Raw genomic sequence first — 24,211 nt, forward strand, 5'->3', positions numbered from 1 at the left:
AGAGGCCTACTTCCTGTGTGTCTGTATTTTTATTGACTTTCTGTTCTGCCTTCTCATTGGTTGTAAACCCAACCACATGACCTCCTCATCACTGCCTGTCTATACAGACCTCCAGGTCTCTATGGTTTGTATTGAGATTAAAGGCATGTGTCTCCAAGCTGGCTATGTCCTTGAACACACAGACTCTGCCTGCCATGTGATCAGATTAAGGGTGTGTGCTATCACTGCCAGACTTCTGCTAAATGGCTTGCTATTAGCTCTGACCCCCAGGCTACTTTATTTATTAACATACAAATAAAATCACATTTTAGCACAAATAAAATATCACCATAAAGATATCAGAAGATGGAAAGATCTCCCATGCTCATGGATCAGCAAGATTAACATAGTAAAAATGGCCAACTTACCAAAAGCAATCTACAGATTCAATGCAATCCCCATCAAAATTTCAACACAATTCTTTAGAGACCTTCAAAGAACAACACCCAACTTCATACAGAAAAACAAAAAGCCCAGGATTGCTAAAACAACCCTGTACAATAAAAGAACTTCCAAAGGTATTACCATCCCTGATTTTAAGCTCTACTACAGAGCTATAGTAATAAAAACAGCATGGTATTGGCATAAAAACAGATAGGTGGGTCAATGGAATCAAACTGAAGACACAAACATAAATCTATATACCTATGAACACCTGATTTTTGACAAAGAAGCTAAAATTATACAATTGAAAAAAAGAAAAAAGCATCTTTAAGAAATAGTGCTGGCATAACTGCATGTGTACATGTAGAAGAATACAAATAGATCCATATCTATCACCCTGTACAAAACTCAAGTCCAAGTGGATCAAAGACCTCAATATAAATCCAGATACACTGAACCTGATAGAAGAGAAAGTGGGAAACAGTCTTGAATGAATTGGCACTGGAGACAACTTCGAATATAACACCAATAGCATAGACACGAAGATCAACAATTAATAAATGGGACGTCATGAAACTGGTAAGGCAAAGGACACTATCAATAGGACAAAGCAGCAGCCTACAGAATGGGAAAGATCTTCACCAACCCCACATCCAACAGAGGACTGATCTCCAAAATATAGAAAGAATTCAAGAAACTAGACATCAAAATACCAAATAACCCAAATAAAAAATGGGCTACAGAGCTAAACAGAGAATTCTCAACAAAAGAATCTCAAATAACAGAGAAACACCTAAAGAAATGTTCAACATCCTTAGCCATCAGGGAAATGCAAAATGAAATGACTCTGAAATTCCATTTTATACATGTCAAAATGGCTAAGATCAAAAACACAAATGGCAAATTATGCTGGAGAGGATGTGGAGCAAGGGGAACACTCCTCCACTGCTGGTGAGAGTACAAAATTGTACAGCCACTTTGGAAATCAATATGGTAGTTTTTCAGAAATTTTCAATCTACCCCAAGACCACTCTTGGGCATATACCCAAAGGAAGCTCAGTCATACCAGAAGAACACTTGCTCAACTATGTTCATAGAAGTTTTATTCATAATAGCCAGAACCTGGAAACAACCTAGATGCAAACATGGTATATTTACACAATGAAGTATTACTAAGCTGTTAAAAACAATGGTATCATGGAATTTGCAGCAAATGGATGGAACTAGAAAAAAAAAAGTCATCCTGAGTGAGGTAATCCAGACCCAGAAAGACAAACATGGTATGTACTCACTCCTAAGTAGATATTAGCTGCAAAATAAAGGATAATAACCATGCTATAATTCATCACAATCCACAGACCCAGAGAGGCTATGGAAGGCCCAGCGGGGAGGTGGGGGAACCTATGGATCTCCCTGGGAAGGGGAAGTAGATAAGATCTCCTGAGTGGGCTGAGGGTGAATGAGGATGGGAACATGAGGGTTCAGATTGTGGGGTAGATGGAGGGGAGAGTACCGAAAGAGATGATTAGAAACAGGGAGCACTTCAGGGTGAGGTAGAAACCTGGGGCAAGGGAAAGCCCCAGGAATCTACAAGGATGACCCCAGCTAAGACTCCTAGCAATACTGAATATGGAGCCTAAACTGATCATCTCCTTTGATCAGATTGGTGACTACCCCAATTGTCATCAGAGAGCCTTCATCCAGTAACTGATAGAGACAGATGCAGTGACCCACAGTCAAACATTAGGCCTATCTCAGGGAATCCTGCTGAAGAGAGGGAGGAAGGAATGTAGGAGCCAGAGGGGTCAAGGACATCACAAGAAAACCCACAGAAATTACTAATCTGGCTCATAGGAACTCACAGTGTCTGAACCAACAACCAGGGAGCCTGCATGGAACTGCCCTAGGCCTTCTTCACATAGGTGACAGTTATGTAACTTGGTCTACTTGTGGGACTCCTGATGATGGGAGCAGGAGTTGTCCCTAAAGCTTTGGCTGGCCCCTGGGAACCTATTCCTCCTACTGGATTGCCTTGCTCATCCTTCATACAAGGGGAGGTGCTTAGTCTGACCACAATTTGATATGCCATGCTTTGTTTATACCCATGGGAGGCTTGCCCCTTTCTGAACAGAAACAGAGGAGTGGATTGAGGTGGGGGAGGGGCAGAGGGAAGGTTAGGGGAGGAGTAGAGGGAGGGGAAAATTCGGTTCAGATGTAAAATAAATAAATAAATTAAACAAAACAAAAAATGTTGCCAGGCTTACACAGCAAATCCCTCTACCTGCTCAGCCATCTCACCAGCTCAAAGCTTGTATTTTTCAGTGGGAAGACCATTCTTCCAATAATTCTGTATTACTTTCAGGCACACGTTTTCTCTCTGTTCAGGAGCAGCATGGCATCTTGTCTGAACTCCTGGTCCTGGCCTGGTGACTGATTCTCAGTGTCTATTCCGAGTCATATACTATGAAGGGAACTTGTCCTCACTGCTCTCTGTCACAGTTGTTTTTGACATCTCCTGGGACATCCCTGCTGTCTCTAGTCTCCAAGGCTCTTTCCCTGGAGGAGATGGATTCATTCTCAAAGATGAGCAAAACAGGAACACTGAGTGCATCCAAATTCATTTTCATTCTTACCTTCCTTTATTCTTCGGTGAATATATTTTGATCACACTAGTGCTTTGTGCTGGCACCAAGGGCAGAGGTGGCCAAAAGGAGATGAGATTTGCCTCAGGCGGGCCCTTTGGGAGGGATATGGAAGCCGACTTACCGCACAGTTCACATCTGTGGTGGGAGCTTGAATTATGGATGTTAGGATGATGGCATTGAGTGTAGGGAGACAGAACGCAGACTAGGGATCAGCTGGTACTTTTAACTAAAATTAATTTTCTCCTATCACCCCAAGGATGCCCAAGACATGAAAGTATAGGTTAGAATTTCTTAAAATAAATACTCATCAAAGGGGGCAAGAAGTTTCACAAATGAAAATATTGACAAAACCTAGATTTTCTTAACAAGGGAACAGGGAAGTGTCTTAAATGTCAATCCTTAAGATGACAGAGACATATATTTAGAAACAAGCTATACATTTCACCCCTTGAAAAAGCCCAAAGTCAAGAACCTATACATATAAAACATTGTTATATATACAACTGCCTTGCACAGTAGAGAAAACACCTCTCTTCCATCTCTCCTCGCCCTCCATGTTTGAATCTGCAATGTTCCCCAACGGGCCATGTGTTGAAGGCTGTGATAGGGCACTCGAAGCACAGCTGTTAAGGGGATAGGACTGACTGCAGGGAGAGGGAATCTAGCCTGCGGTCACTTGGTACACACTAAGATTCCTTTTTCTCCTATTACTGCAAGGAAGACTGAGCTATGAAAGCATAGCTTAGAATTCCTTCAAGTAACTACTCATCACTGGTGAGAGTATGGCTCTTGCCTCATCGGTGGAGTGATGAAGGAGTCGTAATTAGATGGCAATATTGGGAGGTGGTGGAGACTGAAAGATGGAGCCTAGGTAGAGTAAGAAGGTGGACAAGGACATGCTCAGAATGGTGTGTGTTGTTCCTGATCCTCACTCTTGCTTTCTCTGCTTCCTGCTGCTATGGCATAGGCAGTTTCTACTTCTACCACGAGGAACTGCCTCACCACAGTACCAGACACCCAGAAACTACCGACAGGGAACTACAATTCCCCGGTCAACAAGCCAAAACAAATCTTTCTTCTCTTAAGTTGATTTCTCTCTGATATTTTTATAGCAATGAAAATACGATTAACACAATCCTAACTAAAACTCTTGGAAGCCCACTTTGGAAATGACGAGGGTAGAGGTTGTCGGGTTTCATATATGTGAGTCAACATGGTGAATGTCAAATACAACTCACTGGAAAGGAGCTTGGGGACTAAGGATGGTTAAAATATGGGCCTTATGAATTCATAGCTACCGGGGGAGCATCCGGATGTTCTCAGGGTGGGGAGTGGTGGCGATGGGGTGCAAGCCTGGAGTGCCAGATCTCAGGGACAGAGATGTTCCATTGGAATGTTCACTCGAGAAAACCCCTGCGATGCATTACCAGCACTGCCTCCTTACCAGCACTGCCTCTGCAGGGGTTGGGTGCTGAGTGAGGAATCTTTCAGCTCTCTCCCCTTGCTAGACTCCACCTTGGCAAGCTTCTTTGTGGATATGCTACATGGGCAGCTTCGGATTCTACCTTTGGCATGGTTACTTGTCCTCTTAATAACCCTGTGTCATTCACTGCAGACGATGGGTGTCTCTCTCTGTGTTACCTGTTCCTTTTTCTTAGTCTTAGCTCTGATTTCTCCATCCATTGTTTGACTCTTGCCTACAACACAAATCTGACCTCTGTTCCCATAGTTTCCATCTGAATTTCTGCTTGGGAGCTGATACTGTTTCACTGTGACTGGCCTTTCTTGGGACAGAAAAGAGCACCTGGAGATGGTACTGGAAAACTCAAGTTCACCTCTTAAAATGCTTCAAAGTGAAACTGGAAAAAGCCTTTCTTCCCATGTGTTTCTGTTCAAAACCATCAGGCCCATTATGGAGGCAGCTATGTCCAAAGAGGCAAGAGATGAACTTGGGGACCAAAAGCAACCTAGGGGTAGAAAGAGGCTCCTGCTGACACATGTGCCTTTGGGGTTCATCCTCACAGGTCTTATTAACCCTGAGTGTTAGCTGAGTAACTGATGGGGCAGCCACTATTGAAGGCCAGGATGTGCCTAAGCCACCACAGATCACATGTAACATGACATGCTCTGGTTACTCACAAATGACTCAGGTGCTCATCTCAGCTAGGGTTCATTTCAGACAAGGACTTTAAGCTCTGCTTCCTCCACCTGGTTTTTTCATGTTCCCCAGGTCCAGTGGCTCCAAGAAGAAATACACTCACTGCTTCAGAAGCCTTTTCCCATAACTTCAATTCAGGCAGCCCAAGAAGGAACACATTAGCAAAATAAGGCAGTACTGTGGCAATTGTGTTCAGGGTGAGAGTTCGAATTCCAGTTTTGCTGTTCCAGCTGTGTGACCTTGAAACATTCCCTGAAAGTTCTGTAGGGTCCTCATCAGCAAAATGAAGCAAATTGTGCAGAGAGGTGTGAGAGGTAATAAAAAGATTACCACAAATACTAAGGCAGAGTAACTGAAAAGCGGACAGCTGTCCTGAGGTGGGAAACAGGGCCTTCTCTGCCCCAGAGGCAATGCATGCCATGACTTAAAGTATGATGGACACTGGGCCAGTGACACAGGCCTGTCACCCAGCTGCTAGGAAGTCGGAGGCAGGCAGATTGCCAGTTCAAGGATTTTCTGGGTTACAGAAGGAGTTTAAGGCCAGTCTGACTCTGGCTCACAAGAAAAATAAAAGGGGGCAGGGCTTGGTGTGTAGCTCAATAGTAGAGTGCTTGCCTAGCATGCATAAAACCCTGCACTCGGTCTCCAGAAGTAAAAAAACCCAGTGTGTGTGGTGGGTAGATGAGGACAGAGCCGTGACTGTAGATCAGAGCAGGGCTGTTTATAGAGCAGGGCTGGCTGTGGCACTCAGACTCTGACAACTGAGGGGTCCTGAGATGAAGCGGTATGGATGGAGGTCAGGGCACAACGCAGCAGGTGCCCATTCTAATACACACAGGGCTTCGGCCCATTCTAATACACATTATCCCCACTGCTGCTTAAGGACTCTGGCTCCTTGGATAAGCAGGGGCTGCTTTTGGGACCAGGACATGAGCTGTCCTCATGGAAGGAGCACCATCAGAGGGGATACTATGTAACCACACCAGTGGCAACTACAGTCAAAAAAAAAAAAAAAAAAAAGTTAAGAAGCTAGCTAGTCCTTCTGCTTAATGCGTTCCAGTTCCAGTGATATTCCTCGGGATCGGCCTATTGGACTGGGGAAGCCTTGCTGGGCCTTGGGGTCCTTACATGGACATCACATGATTGCTTAGGCTTTCTGGGCGCACATTGGATAGAATGCGACTGCACTGTGTACCCCAGGCTGGTGAATCAGTTACATTTGTGAAGTGGTTAGTGGGCTGCCTGGCCCATTTTAAGGCTCCATAAGAGACACTCATTACTGTTGAGCACACGTGCCTTGGGGCCAACAGCACAGAACAGCACTTTCTGGCAGCCCGAGCTCCCTAAGGAGAGGGCGGTGCCTTAGAAGCCAGAGAAGAGAATGGAATTACTTAGCTGACACACACCCAGATCCTCCTTGGAATCTTCCACCCCAACACAGAAGTCTGACCCAATTTGTTGGGCTCTTCTCCTGAGACCCCCTGTTCCAGCATTAAGCCCAAACTTTCATAATGGCCTGTGGCTAGGAAGAGGGAAACAGAACTTGATCCCCAAAGGGAAGTCTTAAACCTTAGCTCATCTCCTCCCTGGGGCCAGGAGGCTGCAATTTCTGTCTGATGGGCACAAGACCTTCCCTTGGTCGGAGACCAGCTGGGTCACAGTCACCCTGCAATTCATTGTCTCAGTTAGGGGAGAAGAGACCATAACGTCAGTGCTGGGCTGAGTGGAAAGTATCCACCAAGCAGACCCTGGACATGATGTCCAGCTGGAGGACTTTTAGAACTGTCAAACATGGGCTTCTATGACATTTCTCTCAAAGTGGGTGTTCACATGTTCAGCATTTAAGCCAAGTTGGGTGGAGCCACGCATGAGTTAGTTTCAGACAAAGGACATGGGGGCTGGCAGGTGAGGGTGGTAACCCTGGGCAATGTTCACTAGCTCCAACTGAGGCACAGACACCCCCCCCACACACACACACACACGCCACCTGGCCTCTGGTGCTAAAGAATCTCCTCCTGGAACCATATCTGTTCCCTCTATTTATGGGACATTGGTGATCCTCATATGTGTTTTTGCCATGGTGGGAGCAAAAGGGTGTTGTACCCTGGGTGCAAGACCCCCGAAGAGATCACCGGAAACACGAACTCACCGAAATGCAAAAGCAAGGTTTATTGGAGCAGTTCAAGCTGCGCGGCAGGGACCACGTCAAGCACCCCGATGCAGTGGAGACTAGAGGAGGTGTCCGCCCCTCTGCAAGCTCAGTTTTAAAAGGCAAGAATCCACAAGGTTACATCAGTTAAGGGTGCTAGGACGGGTACAATTCTGATTGGCTCAAGTTTTAGGGGCTTTCCAAAATTTCTGTGTTAGCTTACTTTGCAGTTTGGATCGATTGTTTGTCAAACTTTATAGAATATCTCCGGCATTGGGTCATTCTGTGGTTAATCAGTTGCTACCAGAGAGTCCCTCAAACATCCTGAAATTTGTACTTTTGACCATCTCCGGCATTAGGGCATTCTGTGGTTAATCAGTTGCTACCAGATGGCTCTTCAAAAATCCTGACTTTGTACTTTTGGGTTCCTGGGACCTATGTCAACAGCTCTGAGAATTTTGAAACTCAGGCCTGTTTCAAGCAGAAGTGAGGGGCTTGCTTGAAATGGGGGTGCTTTGGTTCTTCAAGGGAACACAGAGGAACATAAAGTCTTTTTTTTTTTCTTTTGTTGGTTTTGTAGTTTTGGTGCCTGTCCTGGATCTCACTCTGTAGACCAGGCTGGCCTCAAACTCATAGAGATCCGCCTGCTCTGCCTCCCGAGCGCTGGGATTAAAGGCATGTGCTGCCACCGCGGCTGGAACATAAAGTCTTTAATGTTTGTTAAAGTGAGGAAGATAACAGGAAATGACTGAGCGCGGGAAGAAGAGGCAGAGGTCTGAGGTCGGGGATGTGTGGCTTCTGAGGGCACAGACAGGTTCTGGATAAGACATAGAAGTCCAGGGCTTGTGAACCATAATAACTGTGTGCATGGGCATCCTCTCCCTTTGCAATTAGCAAGATCTACGTAATACCTTGCTATTTCTAATCTTCCACAGTCCCCTCTATAACTCTATCTTCACAATATTTACATTTAGGGAACTGGGTAAAGGTAGAGACTCTGGGTCCCAGAAAGAAGTGACTTTCCCTGGGTCACCAGATAACATATCAGGGAAACTGTCTCTTAGTCAATGTGCCTCTTTCTTGCACTTCCCAAACCACTCCATTCTTGGGGCCCTCCTGCACAGGACTGTTCCTTTCAACAAGAGACTGAAGTGAACACAGCTTCTACCCTCCTCATGCTTTATCATGCAGTGGGATAAGCAGGCGTGGCCAGCCGAGTGATTGTAAATGAGCAATGATGAGAGAGGAGTCAGGACCTTCCCGGTGTGACCTGTCATCTCAGTGCCTCTCACTTCAGACATACGCCTGCCCACTCCATATAGACTAATGTTCCAAATGTTCCTGAAGCAACCCTGGTAGCCAAATTACTGCAGCAGTCATGCTAACTCCACCCAATAGCCCTATTCCCTTTCCACATCCAACCTGCCAGCTGGCCAAAGACCACCCTGCCTAGCCATTCCAGGTATCCTTTCCATGTAGAAGCCCAGCTGGGTTGCTATGGCCCCATGAAGGGTTCCCCAGAATCCCTGACCACAGATTACTATGTACTACTAAGTCTTCATACCATAGTTGAAGACTTCTTTCGTGGAAAAGACGCACCACACGACTGGGGGAAGTTTACGGCTCCTCCGGGTGATGAAAAGCCCCCTCGGAGACAGACTGAAGCTGGGAGGCCCGGAATTGTTCACCTCTCAGCACATTTTTGTAAGCTCACGCCTGTCAAGCATTCCCAGTTCATCTTTTTTTTTTTCAGTCATCACTGCATCATGGGGGCCACGTGGCAAAATGCAAGTGGAAAAGCCGTGTCTGGAAGGATACAAGCAGCGTAACACAGATCGCCTCTGTCCGTTGACATTTGGAGAAGTTCCTGGAAAGGGTATGGCGTCAACCCCCATTTCAAATCTGTCCCTCCCCAGGAATGCAGCCTGGAATATGTATCACTTCATGCAGTGTGTTTTACCTGTGGAAAGCCATGGTGCAGCTGTTCACACGTCTCCCTGGCTTACTCTCTGTCTCCCGGCCACAAGGGCCTCCTTCACACCCCCTTTTCAGCACCTCACTCAAGTTCCTCTTTCCACTTTATTCCAATGATCCCCCACTCCTTAAAAATGTTCTCTGTTCTTGATTTAGCGCCACACGGTTTAGCACTGCCGCTAAAGAGACTGAGAAGCTGTGAGGTTTGCTTGGTTTGGAGTCCACGGGAGGGAAAGCTGGGTACTGGCTGTCCTCCTCTAGGGCAGGCTGTTCCCCATGGCAACCTTTCCCTTCTGCTATAGGTTGTCGCAGCATCCTGTGTGCCTGGAGCACTGGCTCTTCCTCTTCTCACGGTCTTGGATGCCATACGCTGGGAGTTGAAGTTCAGGAGCTTCAAGATGTGTTTTGACATGAACTATCAAAACACAAGGCTTAGCAAATGTCTTTCAACCTGATTCCTGGGTTACCACTTGGAGAACTACCTCTCCAAATAGTCTGCTGGCCAGGGACAGCTGCACAGGACTTAGGGCAAGAAACAGACTTGCATTGTGTTGAGTCAATGAGTTGTGTTTGTTTTCTGACCATAACCGATAAAGGAGACTAAGTTCCACTCTGCCACTGTCAGCTGCATGCTGGGAAGGTGGCTGAACTTGCCCAGGTTCAGACTCTCCAATGATAGAAACTGATCAAGAGAGAGCCCCAACTCATACCCAACTGTGCAGACTGGGTGTGAGGAGCGTGAGTAAGATGCTTCTGAAGTGCTTGCAACATTGTGGAGCCAAAATATGTGCTCTGTCTTATGCGTCATGTGTTTATGCATGTTTCTATACCGCAGTTTCACAGCTCAATCATGCCACTGGATTGTATGTTCTTTGAATAATCACTCAATATTGTTGACTTCCTGTAGACACCAGAGGGCCCGGTACAACTCACACAGGGCCTCGGTAACTCCCAGCCCATCACACAGCTCTCTTTATTCTCTGCCACCTATGACCTTCAGCTGCGCCAGTTTGTCCTCTGTTTTCCCACAGAACAACACCTTTAAAGTGCATTTTTGAGTATGGCTGCTTCCCAGTGGGTGAGTAAATGGGTGTGTCTCCTTGGATGAAAGTGCCTTCGTGGTTTGTAACACATGGATGGGAGCCAGGCAGGGAAGGGAGGGAGTCGATGACTGAGTTCTTGGAGGACACCATGCTAGAGATGACCTTGTTTTATATTTTTATAAATGAGCTGTAGACATGAGTTATGTGATGAAATCTCTAAGTTGGACTATGTCACTAAAGCCTCCTGCCCAGAATAAAAGATCGAATTGACGAGGATCAACCATCTCATCATCTTGGTATGTTGCAATCTTAGGCATCGTGTCAAGGCATTTTTAAAGAGGACACATATTCAAAGAATAAGAGCAAAGAAGGAATGAATGATGGATTATTTTGTGTCGCCTTAAGCCAACACGATTCAGTAATCTAAAAGAAATCAGACACTGTCTTCCAGTGTCGGCAAGGCATGCACAGCTCCTCTTCAGACTGGCAGTTTTGACATGCCCTTTGCATATTATCTCCTCACCTCTTCTATAAAGGCTCCGAGAAAAGGTAGGATTCTAGGAGCAATCTGTTGACATGTGGAGAATAAATATCCACCCAATTCAAAAATCTTTTCATGAGACTCAATTTAAAAAAATGTCTTAAACATGTAGCCTTCATTTTAAGAGTGTATGTGCACAAACATAAAAAGCCCACCTGGGAATCGGCAACTTCAACTAGAGTCAAGTATTTAAAACTCATTTCTCCGACCTAGGAGGAGTTGCATTTAAGGAGAGCTAAATCTCAGAGAGAACTTTGGTGTAGTTAGCATGCATTCCAGTATCTCTGGCATTTTGGGCCTTTGAACATATTTACTGTGATATGAGAAGAGGGAATGAGGAGTGGAGGCAGGCTGCGAGGCAGAACTAACTGGTGCTTTCTAAGGTGAAGTCCAAAGAGACCCTAGATTAAGAAGTATAAACAAAAACTGTGCTGTCTAAAGACAGGGCAAGATATGATTGGCACACTGCCTGACACACCAGAACCATGATTTGGGATATTTTAAATCTGTACTTAAGGTGTGCAGATGGCAGGCTCTAATGTTATGGGCTAACTGGCTGTGAGTTCGTTGGCATAGTGTGACCATCTTATGAGCGTTAGAAATTCAGACTCTCGGGCCTTGTGTCAGCTCTATAGCTGTCTGTGTCCATTAAAATCTGCCACAGGAGCCTTGAACACAGACAGGCAGTATTGACTTGTGCATGCTCCAGGCAGGATTTGGTGCCTTCAAGCAGATACTCATTAAACACTTATTATTTATCATTGGCTTATTAAGGACCTGAAAAAATTAAAACAGGTCTCTCTTCATATCCAACATAAAGGGAACTCATCTCATGCCTGGAATAGCATTGAAAGGTGATATTTCTGTACCGTATCTTTTTAGTGATCTGTTACCACACAATTGTCTGCTTTCACTCAACGCACGTAGGCAAGTTCCCTTTTCCAACTCTCAGTTGGCAATGGCAGCCTACTTTTTTTGTAATTCTTGTTTTGCTTTGTATTTTTTATGTGTGGTTTGCTGAATCAGAAGGCTTCCTGGGAGGCATATTAAAGTTTACATTCAATAATCTAGTGCATTGCCCAAACCACCCTGTAATTTATACATTTCAAAATGGAACCACTAGGGCTGGGATGGGTGTGGCCTGGCCTGTATCCCACCATGCAACTTGCACATTCTTAGCAGCAATTGATGGCTGGAAAAGAAAGTGTTTGTTCTCTCCTTAGAGAACTGTCTACTTTGAAGGAATTGGATGATATTTCTGAGATACATATTTCAGAAGGTTTCTTTGACATTTTGCTAGGACCACACTTCATGTTAGAGGCATTGGCTTCCTGTGAATAAACCAGCACAGGGACAAGACTTTCTCATAGTGGCTAGTATAAAATGGAAATTGTACTTGGAGTCCAGACAAAGTACCCATCAATGTGTACCAAAACTCACTGCTGCCTGTGAGCTACCAGCTGGTATCACAAAAGTCCAGTGAAAAGTTACAGTCAGCAGAGGCAGGAGATGTCTTGTGTTACTATGTGATAACATAAGGTCCCAGAGATTGAGTGGTAGTAGAAAGGGGGAACATCTGAGTTACCCAGAACAGTAGACCCTTGTCTGACTGATTTTCACAAAGGATCTAAATCTTCAAGAGCAGTGGTTCTTAGTCAGGGCAGCAAACTGGCATCACCTAGAAAACTTCTAAGACTGGTCATGGCTGAACTACACACCCAGATTCTGAATTAATGGGTTAGGGATGCAGCCTAGAACCAGTGATCCTTTTAAAGAGCCATCATGGTTCTAATGTGCAGCCAAGGTGGAAATCCATTCATGAATGGTTTCTTCATGGTAAAAGGTGTAGATGTGTGCATGTCTTTATTAGAATAATCAACAGCCTGTGTTGTAACAAAAATTCCCAAGCTATCAGAGACTTAAGGCAATGAACTTGATTTCTTGTGGGAAGGACTGTGTGTTTTTGTTTATTGTTTTCAAATAGACCTGGAGATAGTATATATTTGCTGTGGAAAATCCTTTTGTACACTGTGAAGATTTGTCACTGTGATTGGTTTAATAAACAAGTTGACTGGCCAATAGTTGAACAGGATAAAGTTAGGTGGAAAGCCAAACTGAGAATAATGGGAAGGAGAAGGGCAGAGCCAGGAGTCACTAGCCAGATGTAGAAGGAACAGGAGATGAATGTGCCATGCTAATAAAGGTACCACCACATGGCAGAGCATAAATAAGGAATATGGGTTAACTAGTTAGTCAGTAAGCCTAAGCTATTAGCCGAGCAGTTATAATTCATATTCAGCCTCTGAGGGGTTATTTGGGAACTGGCAGGTAGGAGAGAAACCTCCATCTACATATATCAGTTCTTCTATGATCCTCTTGGTAAGCATCCTGGCACATGGCCCCAAACCATCTGTTGAGATATGATCTTTTTGTGGGTTCAGGAGGAAGAAGCAGGATTGGTAACTACTTAGTTTCTGCCCCAGATAAACACTGTGAAAATATTGAAAACATCTTTTCTTTGTAAATGGTGTCTATAGACCCCTAACTTGAGACCATGTCTTATATTAACGTTCAATATTAACCTTACATAGCAATTTCCTCCTATGCATATAGAGGCAATAATACTCTGAAGGTCATTTTGGCTATAATTTTTAGCAGGGACTGACAGGATCTAATTTTATAAATGAGCTCACCACTTTCTGTGCAGACCACCATAGTATTTGCTGGGGGTGATACAGTAGATATGGGTTGCTGACTGTGGTGATTGATAGGAGTCCAGACATACACCCTTTCAGATGTGCATGGTAAACACTCCTGTTTCTTGCATGTTGTCTGCTAGGGATGTGAAACTGATGTTCATAACACACTGGCACTTCAGGTCTCAAGTGATACGTCAACTTCTAGCTTGACAGATTTCTGCTTTGCATGAACATCCTGCACTTTAGTCATTCATTGTCCCCACAGTGATTGGGTACACGCTGTGTTGTTGAAGATTAGGGTGCTTTAGACTCATTTCCACCTCTGCAAAGTGAGAAACTTTTAGTCTCTCTCACTTGTGTTCCAATAAATATCCAAGCAGAGAGGAAAACCAGAGAGGCACAGATCCAAGGCTTAAATTTAGAAAAAATATACATATACAGGGGGTAATAAATACGGCAGGATAATACAAAGAGGGTGATGCTGTTGACTACCAGTTACCAGACTCAGGAACACAAAGGAGTTGCCCAGGCCCACTGGCTGGAAAGGGATGGAGTTGAGCAGGTGCAAGACTCAGCCCCTCCCACAGGGTCGGATGGCTGGCTCTCTCAATGCACTTCCTTTGTAGGTCAAAAATCATGAACTCTGGGGAGAAAAATCTTGTCAATGATCAATGAAGAACATTGAGAACAGTGGACCAGGCTTCCTGGTCTTTCAGTAGGTGTGAGGTCTTGTGTGGGTGGACACTGGGCAGGATCTAGAGACATTGTTTCCTGGGGTGCTGGGGCATAGGTATTGACTCCACTTGGGAGTTCATGCAGCCTGCAAATGACCCTGGAGCAGCCAGTCCAGGAGAATACAGGAAGCAACTGGCCAGAAGGGGTCTATTCTCTGCTGGGGCCTGCAGCCCTGGGGCTTGATCTCGGGACCACCTGAGAGAAGCACAGAACACATCCAGAAAGGATAGTCTCGAGGCAATGGCAGACATAAAGGTAGCCGCCTCAAGCTGGCTTTGTGCAGTTATGAAAACACACAGTTCGGACATATGAAGATCCCATTAATCCTTGCCACAGAGTTGGCTTTCTTCCCCAGAGTTCAGCTCACCGCGTAGACACAACTCCACAAGTCTATGACCCCTTTCTGTCAGTGTCGGGGAAGGGTGGATGGGAGGTGTGATTATGATCAGGATGTTTTCAAATGTCTCCATTTCCAGACCAAAAAAGTTTAATCATTTAGGTTCAACTTAATTCTCCCCAAGCGAGTGTTTTAGGGTGAAGAGGAAACGGATCTCTTCGAATTTCTACAACTCCCAGCACAGCTGCAGAGAGGTCAGGTGGGGATGGAAGTCAGGCAGGAACTGATGAATGAAGACATCTTTGCTGCCAAACGCCCCACCTCTGTGCTACTTAATCCTGAACCCCAGCTCTGGTCTGGATTGGAGAACTACTGAGAAACCTCGGCGCCTTCTAGCTGACACTGTAACCGATCCCAGGGGGCAGAGAAGAACGACGGTGTTGAATACTTGCATGAAATATGAATAATCACAGGGGTAAAAAATAATAATAATGGCTAATCAGCCAGCATGAACCACAACTTACCTGCTGGGACTTGACTCAGTTAGCAAAGATGATACACCATTCATTCTCCAACAATCAAAAATGACCTTTACATGCACATGGAAAGGTCAAGGGTGCAAAAGCCCCCCTTCTAAAAAGATGGTCATGGCTTTTTTTTTTTTTTCAGAAAAAGAAATTGGATTCATGAGTGATTCGTTGAAATCACAGATTTTGTGGTGTTGTCAGGTCCTGCAGTTCAAATGGTCTAAACACATGGGTATGCAGACATGTGAAAAGCCAGTATTTCTAGTAGTATTGCTCTCCTACCACTTAAAAACAAGCCGGTGAATAACTGTTTCTATTATGTCTCTAAAAACTACAGTTAAAGCTAGAATAAAGTACATGATGTGGACAAAGCTGACCTGTTATTTGAAAACCCCAGCAGATTATAGATATGTACATATTTGTATCATCAACCCAATTGTCCTTTATTTTGGCCCATCTAGTTTACAAGCATGATTTCTGAAGTGAGACAGTATTTGTCATGGCAGCATCCAAGCACTTTTGGCTGAGTGAAGCACGGTTTGTTGCACAAAAATGTAGCTGTTTATGCAAGTCTAAACATTTCACAAGGGCAGCTGAGTTCATCTCAATGCTACTTACAGAATAATTATTGGCGAATGAAATGGGCTGTGGGAAAGACAAGGTATTTTTCAAGCTTCTGAAGGGTGCACAGCATCAGTTCTTCGACTAGCAAAAATAAAATGGAAAGGTCCAGGAAGATGGGAAGGTGCAGGGTGAAACCTGGGGGCACAGGGGGTTTTACAAGAGAGTATTTTCAATGGAAGAATGAGGGAAATGTTGTGTTACAGTCAGAAACATGGAAAGTATGCTGTTCAACACTGCTGGCTCTGGAATAAATAAAATCCAGATTCAGACTATTAAAAATATCAAAGTGCTCTGCCACGTGCCAACTCCATTTTCTTCTGTTGTTTGTTATGAAGAAAATCTATTATTGAATGGGATACAGTCCTGGATAAATTATCAAAGACATTTTCCATATGCAAACCATAGTTTGACATGTGTTATCAATTCTTCTCTAGCAATTTTAATATACTTCTATCACAGAGAGATAGGTGCAGGGTTAAAAGGGAATTCCAAGTTGTATTTTGACCACCTCTTCAAGGCACTGATCCCGCTCATTTTCATCTCATCTCTACTGAGCAACAATCATGATCAAGATTCTTCTGGATAGCAAAATTAGAGATTTTTAAAAAAAAAAAAAAAGAGCCTCAGACAAACCAACCAACAACAATGAACTCCTTAACCTATCCGTGGGCATTAAACAGATGCCCACTTTCACTTTGTCTAACCTAGCTAAACTCAACACATCACAAGGAAGCCCATCCCCAATTAGGAAGGTATATGTTAAACTGAGGCTTATGGGGTTGATACTAGCTTTGCCTTCTGGAAAAGCATCAATGGTAGCCTACTCCCCTGGCTTTAGCCTAAGCTTCCCAGAATTGGAGAGGACTTTCCCATGGCTTGGAAAATTCCACTCCTGTCCTCTCTTCATGCAACAAGTTGAATTCATCTTATTTTCACTACCACAAACTGTTTTGCTGGCCCGAGGGCTTTAAAACATTTTTTCTCCTATTAACTGAATGAGATTAGCAGTTAAATATTGAATATTGCATTTAAAACGAACCAGCATTTTTCAAGTTAGGACATTTGAAAACCAAGAGTTGCAGCATTCCGTTGGATTCAATTGAACACCGGCTCTCTGTAATTAGCCTAGCACTGCCCAACAACAGATGTTCAGCGGGAAAGATGGAACACCTTGCCAGTGCTGTGTACTTGATGGGAGAGGGCACAAAGGTCAAATGCTCTAAGAGAATGACTGAATTTTATATTTGGAAGTCCTTAAATCTGGGAGTTTAGAAGTCACGCGATTGATTAGGTCACAGTTTAGAAATGATGTTGCAATCTAAATGTCTTCCTAGTAAGCCAGATAAGGAACCAAGCACTCAGCAATCGGTAATCACTATACAAAGGGCCAACTGAAGATGATGTGATTTCTTCTCCTGGTGCTCATGGTGCATGCCCACAGAAGCCATAGATAACAGACCAAGGATACTTTAAACCCAGGAGACTTTTATTTCCCCTCCAGAAAGTCCCCTACCCCCACCCCAGCCTCCAATCCGCACAAGAACACAAAACCATGGAGTAAACTAAAAAAGGGAGGGAGGCTAGGATCACTTTATTGTGACATTATGACATTAACCCCTTGTTGACAGGAATGGCCGAGAGTGACTTTGGCAGATTGCACATGCTGGGTGATGGAGGGTGCACTGGCGATCCTCTGGCGGCTGAGGCTGTTTCCTTGTCTTCTCCAACCTCAGCGCACAAGCGGGCCAGTCACAGATTCCACTTCCGCTTGGTGTAGACGTCGAACAAGTCTTTGGTCTCAATAAGCACCATTACAAACCCTCACATTAAGGGCTTTATTATTCTAGTTTATAAATGTTTCAATGATAAAAATAACACGATTACAGTATACACACACTTAATTTACATGTAATGTATTATACTCATAAGTGAGATAAGCTACTGAACTAACTTTGGTTGATTGAAATGAAGTATTTGAGCTGAATACTTGGCATTTTGGTTTCTAACTTGTGTACTTATTACAGTGCATCGATAAATCTATTTTGAGAATTTACTAGCACCAAATAGACATCAGAAACGACCAACCTACTGCTTGCACTCATAGAAGCCAAGTTTCGAAATTTGAAAACAAATGACCGTCAGATGGAAACACGTTCCCGTGCGGCAGCTGGAAAGGTAGGTAGGCCGTCGGCATGAATGGCCAACCTCAGTGGATATTCATGTCCCAGTTTCCAGGAATCAACATATATGACAAGGTAGCTGAGCTACTCATGAGAAGCCTGAGAAAGTGGTTGTTTGAACTAGGGTCATCACTGTACCTTGATGTCATTCAAGAATAGTGCTCATTTATACAGATTGACTTGGTGAATGATTGTACCATGATGTGAAGGTTCTGGTTTGGGGAAAATAGAATTCTACCTACCTACAGTTGCTTTTATTTTAATTATTTGGTCTTTGGATGGTGAATTAATGAAGCAGGATCTGAATTTTCATCTTCAGGTTATCGCCCAGTTCACCGCTGAGGTAGTCTTTGTCATGCCTGTCCTCTAACTGATTAAGTTCTTTCTTTTTATAAAGTGGAGTACTGCTGATTTGTAAGGAGTAGCTTCCAGCCACTGGCTTCTTCTTCGTGAAGTGGAGGTAGCTGACTCCTTCTTTCTGGTTGATTTTAAAGAAGCCATCTTCATTTCCAGATTCAATCAAGTATCTGTTGTGGTTCGTCAGAGTTGTAAGGGCCGGCAGGAGCTCTAAGATTCGGACCTTGTGGCTGATGTGGGAAATATTGAAAGCAAAGCTAGCTGGCTTCTCCACATCCCAACTTGCGAGGCTCACGTTGGCTTCCATCTCCGACCCATCCTGGAAAGACATGTGGCAATGCCTTAAATCCAGCTAAATATGTTCTTTAGTTCTCATACTAAAGACAACGCCATTCAAGTTTCAAGACAAATAAGGTTTCTGCCTAGGCTGTGTCCACTGTGAGGAAGCTGCATACTCAGAGTACTTTGTGGAAATCACAAATGTGCTTTCAAAGAATTGATGGGAGGAAGAAACTGGGGTTGAAATCAGTTGTATTGGGGGAGGAGGAGGCTCTCAGTAGGTCTAAACTGTGGTCCCTGAACCAGTAGCCTTAGCATCGCCTGGAAACCATTAGACATGCAAAAGCTTAGCCCCTCTCAGACCTGTTGAATTAGAAACCCTGGGGCTCTTCCCAGCAATCCATTCTAACAAGCCTTCCGGTGACTCAGATGCAGAGATTTTTTTTTTGAAGCACTGTTCATAGATTGTTTTCTTTCCAAAGACTTATTTCCCAAACCACAGGAGGTGGGTTGCAGAGGGGTTACTCAGACTCAGAACTCGTCTATTTCAATTTTGCTCACTGACACAAAAACCATCCCCTCCGAAGGACACACCTATGGACCTACTTCCTGGCTGTGATGAGCTGTTAAGGTTTGTGGGTTTTTGTTTGTTTGTTTGTTTTGTTTTTTGTTTTTTGTTTTTTCCTTTCACCTAGCTTTCTGCTTGCCTCTTTGGAACCACGTAGGCTAAATGCTCCTAGCCTGGAGTCAGAGAACTGGGTGAATGCTGCATGTCTGACTTGACTTAGCATCATATGTTCCTGCTCACCACCCAAGCTCCCCCACACTCCCTGTCGCTCTTTTCCCGCAGAGGAGTCTTTAGTTTCCAGACCTCGGCGTTCCTGTGTGGGGAGCACTACTGTGTGTGCATGCCACTCTGCCTACTTGCTGTCCTTTCTGCAGACACTGGGTGGGCGTTTGACTTTCTTCTTGGTGAGACAGGAAATGAGCAAGTGTGTGAAAACCTTTCAAACTGCCATTCTCCAAAGGCGGCCAGAACAAACAAATCAATAAAATAAAACAAACCCCCAAAGCCCCATAGCCTCTTGCAAAATGCTGCTAGAGCCAGGAGAATGACTGGGCTAGCTGTCGGGGGAGAGTGTTCACACTTTGGGGTGACCTTGGAAGAATGCACAAGAGCCCTTCCGTATCATCAGACAAGGAGAGACCCCGACCTACCTGGATGTCCAAGGCATCTGTTTCGTTTGTGCTTCTCCGTTTCCTGCCTCGTTTGGAGTAGCCATTGATCTTACACTCATAGCAGGCTTCTGGGGACAGTGAATTGTCATCCATCTCACCGCTGGCAGGTGGCTCTGGGCCCCCTCTGCCCATGCCCATTCCAGAAACACAATGCCTACCATACAAAGGAGCACACAGACAGTTTGCATAAGAATCAGTAATGTCCAGCCTCCTGGCTGGTAACATCCCATTTTCCACTGGACGATCGTCTGCTTCTAAAAAATCATACAGATGCCCTCTGTTGTGAGCTCCAAATACCCAATCCCCTAAGTACAGGGTCCTTTCTCTCAAGACACTGGTGTGCGTACTCCCTGATCCCTTCATCTCCCAGCCTACCGGCCTAAGCCTTTGCAGTACTCTGCAGAGAGGGGACACACTGAAAACTGAAGATCACGTGACCTGGTGGCTCACTGAAACATGTCTTCTTCTAAGAACCAGGCCCCATGGGAGTAAGGAAGCTCCCTGGCAGCTGTACCTCTAGGGGAGAGCAGTGAGTGGACAGGTGGGCCAGATCTGGGGCCTCTTTCCTGGACAACGTATTTTTTTTTCTATGCTGTGACCTTGATTTTTATGTTTTAGTTTTTAAAATCAGCACATACTATGTCAGATGCTCTTATGACATATTCTGGACAGAGTGTTTCAGTGGCTTTCTCCCTCCCATGTCTCCCACCCTCCTGCTGCTACCTCTGCTCCTACCAGCCCTCCATCCCAGTCTTTTACCGTTTCATGTCCCCTGTTTCTGGTTTATGTCCGTGGCCTAACCACTGCCTTCACCACCACTGCTGCCCCCTGCTGGCCCAACAGGGTATCAGGAAGCGTGGCGTGCTCTTCCTGGGGTTCTCGTAACCCACTTCCTGCTCTCGTGGCACTACCACGCCTCCCCAACCCCTTTCTAAGCAGTCACATCTATTTGACAGTTTACTCTTGCAGGAAGAGAAGTCTAGGTGGTGACTGAGGCTTGATACAGTCCTGTGATGTGAAGATATGCAGTATTTTCATTCTCTCTCTCTCTCTCTCTCTCTCTCTCTCTCTCTCTCTCTCTCTCTCTCCCTCTCCCTCTCCCTCTCCCTCTCCCACTCTTTCAAGATAGGTTTTCTCTGTGTGTAACAGCTCTGGCTATCCTGGAACTTGCTTTGTTGACCAGGCTGGCCTCGAACTCACAGAGATCCACCTGCCTCTGCCTCCTGAGTGCTGGGATTAAAGCTCTGCACCACTACCGCCCGGCTACACACTATATTCTCACATACAGCATGAACCAGCACAGAACTTGCCCAACTGTGGGAAACAGTTTCAAGTCATTGAAAACCACTAAGGCCAGTGGATTTGACTCATGCGGGGAGGCTGATAAACAAACCCAGACCCAAGAGAGATCTAATCCTTATTTCCTTGCTTTTCAGTTATCGAAGCCAAAGGGGCTTCACACAGTCTCTGATTTGTTTTTGTCAGGCTCCCTTTCTGAATGTGTTGAGAACCTAGGAATTATCCTGAACCAACCCTTAGTTTGGGGGGTCAAGTTGACTCAAGTGACATCACAGAGGGGCCAAAGCCATCATGATAGGGCGGGCGGATTTCTACCACGAAATGTACACCAACCCCTGCTAAGCTGCTTCTCTGTGATGACTGACCTACTCTTTACAGCTCATTTCCTTGTTTGTCCACGGATTTCGAAACACGCCAGCAAGTGGCTGGCTCGGTGCTGTTTGTCACTACCCTTTAGCGCTTCCCTCTACTTCCCAGGGTCTCCCTGGGTGCACACATTTCCTTTCCTCTTCACCTAGCAGCACAGAACATAGGTAAACAGAGAGGAGAATGAAGGGGGAGGCAAGCCCAAATCGACAGGCTTGGCTTCTTCCTCAGAACTTTCCTCCAGGATTTCCTTGTCCCAGGAGCACCACTTATAAGAAATGTGACTACCAAGTCCCACGGGCAAAGGGCCAGTTTGGAGTGTCACTGTTTTTTTTTTTTTTTTTTTTTTTTTTTGGCTGGGAAAAATGGTTCTGGCATTAAACTGTAAAAAAATAAAGGAGTCAATTGAGAGCCAGACAGACATCTGGGATTTGGGTCCTACCGCTGCATCCTGAGAGCTTCCCACGAAGCATTCTTCTACCTTGACGTTTATACAGACTGGACTAAGTCCCTGAAAGCCAGTGTGCCACAGGACCACTGGGTTCATATAAGTGTGTGTGTGTGTGTGTGTGTGTGTGTGTGTGTGTGTGTGAGAGAGAGAGAGAGAGAGAGAGAGAGAGAGAGAGAATTAAGAAGTTAAGATTCATGAACCAGATGTGCGTAAGTCATTAGGGAAGACCTCAACTTTAAAAACTTACTAAAATTTTAAGCCATTGAGAAAAACAGTGTTCCTTTCTGCCCCAACTGTCACATACATATTCACATCATTCGGTAAAATTTTCTACCCGGAAATTATAGTTAATTATTCCAATTCATACTTAATGTGCTTTTTGATCATTTCTAATATAATTCAAGAGTGAAGGGCAAAAGATGCCTTAAAAACTGTAAGAGCAGGCCAGGAGGTGGTGGCACACACCTTTAATCCCAGCACTCGGGAGGCAGAGGCAGGCGGATCTCTGTGAGTTCAAGGCCAGCCTGGTCTACAGAGTGAGTTCCAGGACAGGCACCAAAACTACACAGAGAAACCCTGTCTCAAAAAACCAAAAAAAAAACAAAACAATGAGTTTCTAGCAATCTGGATACACCCCTTACAGATGCTCCTCTCAAACTTTCTCAGGGATAACTGGAGTGACTCTGATGGTTATGGAAAATGTAGTTCTCTAGAAGGGCAGGTACTTATGTAGAGATGCACATTTAGTGAGTCATTGATCAAGGGCAGGAAGAGAAATACTTACCCTTGGCCTATCCGGAAGTAGCCTGGAGGACAGCCACACAGGTAGCCACCCTCGGTATTGGAGCAGCCATAACTGCAGGGGGCCTGCGATGAGCCGCACTCATTGATGTCTTGGCAGCCTCCGCTGAACTGTTCATACTGGAAGCCAGTGGGACACATGCACTTGTAACTCCCCAGGGTGTTATGGCAGGAGGCTCCCCCACAGACGTGTGCGCTCAAGCATTCGTTTTCATCTGCAGCAAAAACAAGAGAACACTACATGTGTGATGTTGCCATAGACTTCCATGGAGGAATTTGGGTCATATTCCTCATGACTCGCCAACTGGCCTATAGGGACGGAGGGAGGGAGGAAGGAAAGGAGGGTCTCAGGGAGAAAAAGCAGGCAGTGTAGCCAGAGTGGAGAGAACCAGAGAGAAAGCTGTGGAGATGGAGGGAGCCTCTTGGCATGCTGACTAAATATGGTAGAGGGGGTCAAATGCATCTAGGGGGAGCATCCAGGATGGCACTGTGAGGAGCCTCAGACTTCAGTTCTCACTGAAAGCCAGTGCCAGCATGTTCTGCTCCATGAGAGGCAGGACCACAGCTATAATTTGGGGTTTTAGGGCAGGTAGGAAGGGACCATACAGTTATCTGTGTTCTTGCTTCACAAGCGTCTGCAGGATGGCTATCCCGGAAGCAGGGACCCACCACTTCTGCTGATGCTGCCCATGGGCCTGCCTGTTGCAGGATGTGAATGAAGGTCGGGGGAAGGCTGATATTCTACAGGGGAATCCACCTCATTTGTACTTTCTTTTCAAAAAGTCTACAAAGGCCTCTAGGTGCTCATTCTTAGGCCATGCCTCACCTCTTGGTATGGCTGGTTTTTTTTGTTTTGTTTTGTTTTGTTTTGTTTTTAATCTCTGAATGTCTATTCAAACCAGTTGTGATTCCAGCATCTGAGCCATGACTAAAGCTAAGTGTGGCAAACTTTTCAGGCAGTGACAGGGGACATCTATGAGACACACATTCTGCAGGGCAGCCTACTCACAGAAGCCTACATAGTCTGGAGGAGATAGGAAAATAGAATAACTCTTAAAGATGTCTTTTAACTTTTATTTATATATGTACATGTGTATGCCACATGCATACAGTGCCTATAGAGGCCAGGAAGGGCTCTAGGTCCCCTGGAACTGGTGTTAGGGACAGTTGTGAGCCACAGTGTGGGTGCTGGGACTCGAACCCAGGTCCTCTGGCAGAGCAGCCAGTAAGCCTTAGTCGCTGAGCCATCTCTCCAGCCCTAGAAATCTAACTTTCAAAAACTTCAGTTCAAATGAAGAAAACTGTGACCTTCTCATTATTTCAGTCTACATACTTTTGAAATCTCTACGATTCTTCCCTGGACCTGCCATTGTGGGCATGCTGG

The 24,211-nt window shown here is 45.0% G+C and overlaps 1 protein-coding gene across 1 annotated transcript in view; it reads right to left on the bottom strand.

The window, feature by feature from the left end:
- Positions 1-17,320: 17,320 nt before the first annotated feature.
- Fbn1 (fibrillin 1) overlaps positions 17,321-24,211 on the bottom strand; it is a 209,795-nt gene continuing 202,904 nt past the window's right edge. Inside the window, exons 64-66 of the mRNA XM_028858264.2 lie at positions 22,811-23,042; positions 19,890-20,064; positions 17,321-18,711 (exon numbers count right to left, since the gene is read on the bottom strand). Of these exons, the coding sequence (XP_028714097.1) occupies positions 18,322-18,711; positions 19,890-20,064; positions 22,811-23,042 (797 nt within the window). The 3' untranslated portion in view covers positions 17,321-18,321. The remainder of the gene's footprint in view (positions 18,712-19,889; positions 20,065-22,810; positions 23,043-24,211) is intronic.

This window comes from Peromyscus leucopus, chromosome 4 (genome assembly GCF_004664715.2).
Source record: "Peromyscus leucopus breed LL Stock chromosome 4, UCI_PerLeu_2.1, whole genome shotgun sequence".
Lineage (NCBI taxonomy): Eukaryota > Metazoa > Chordata > Mammalia > Rodentia > Cricetidae > Peromyscus > Peromyscus leucopus.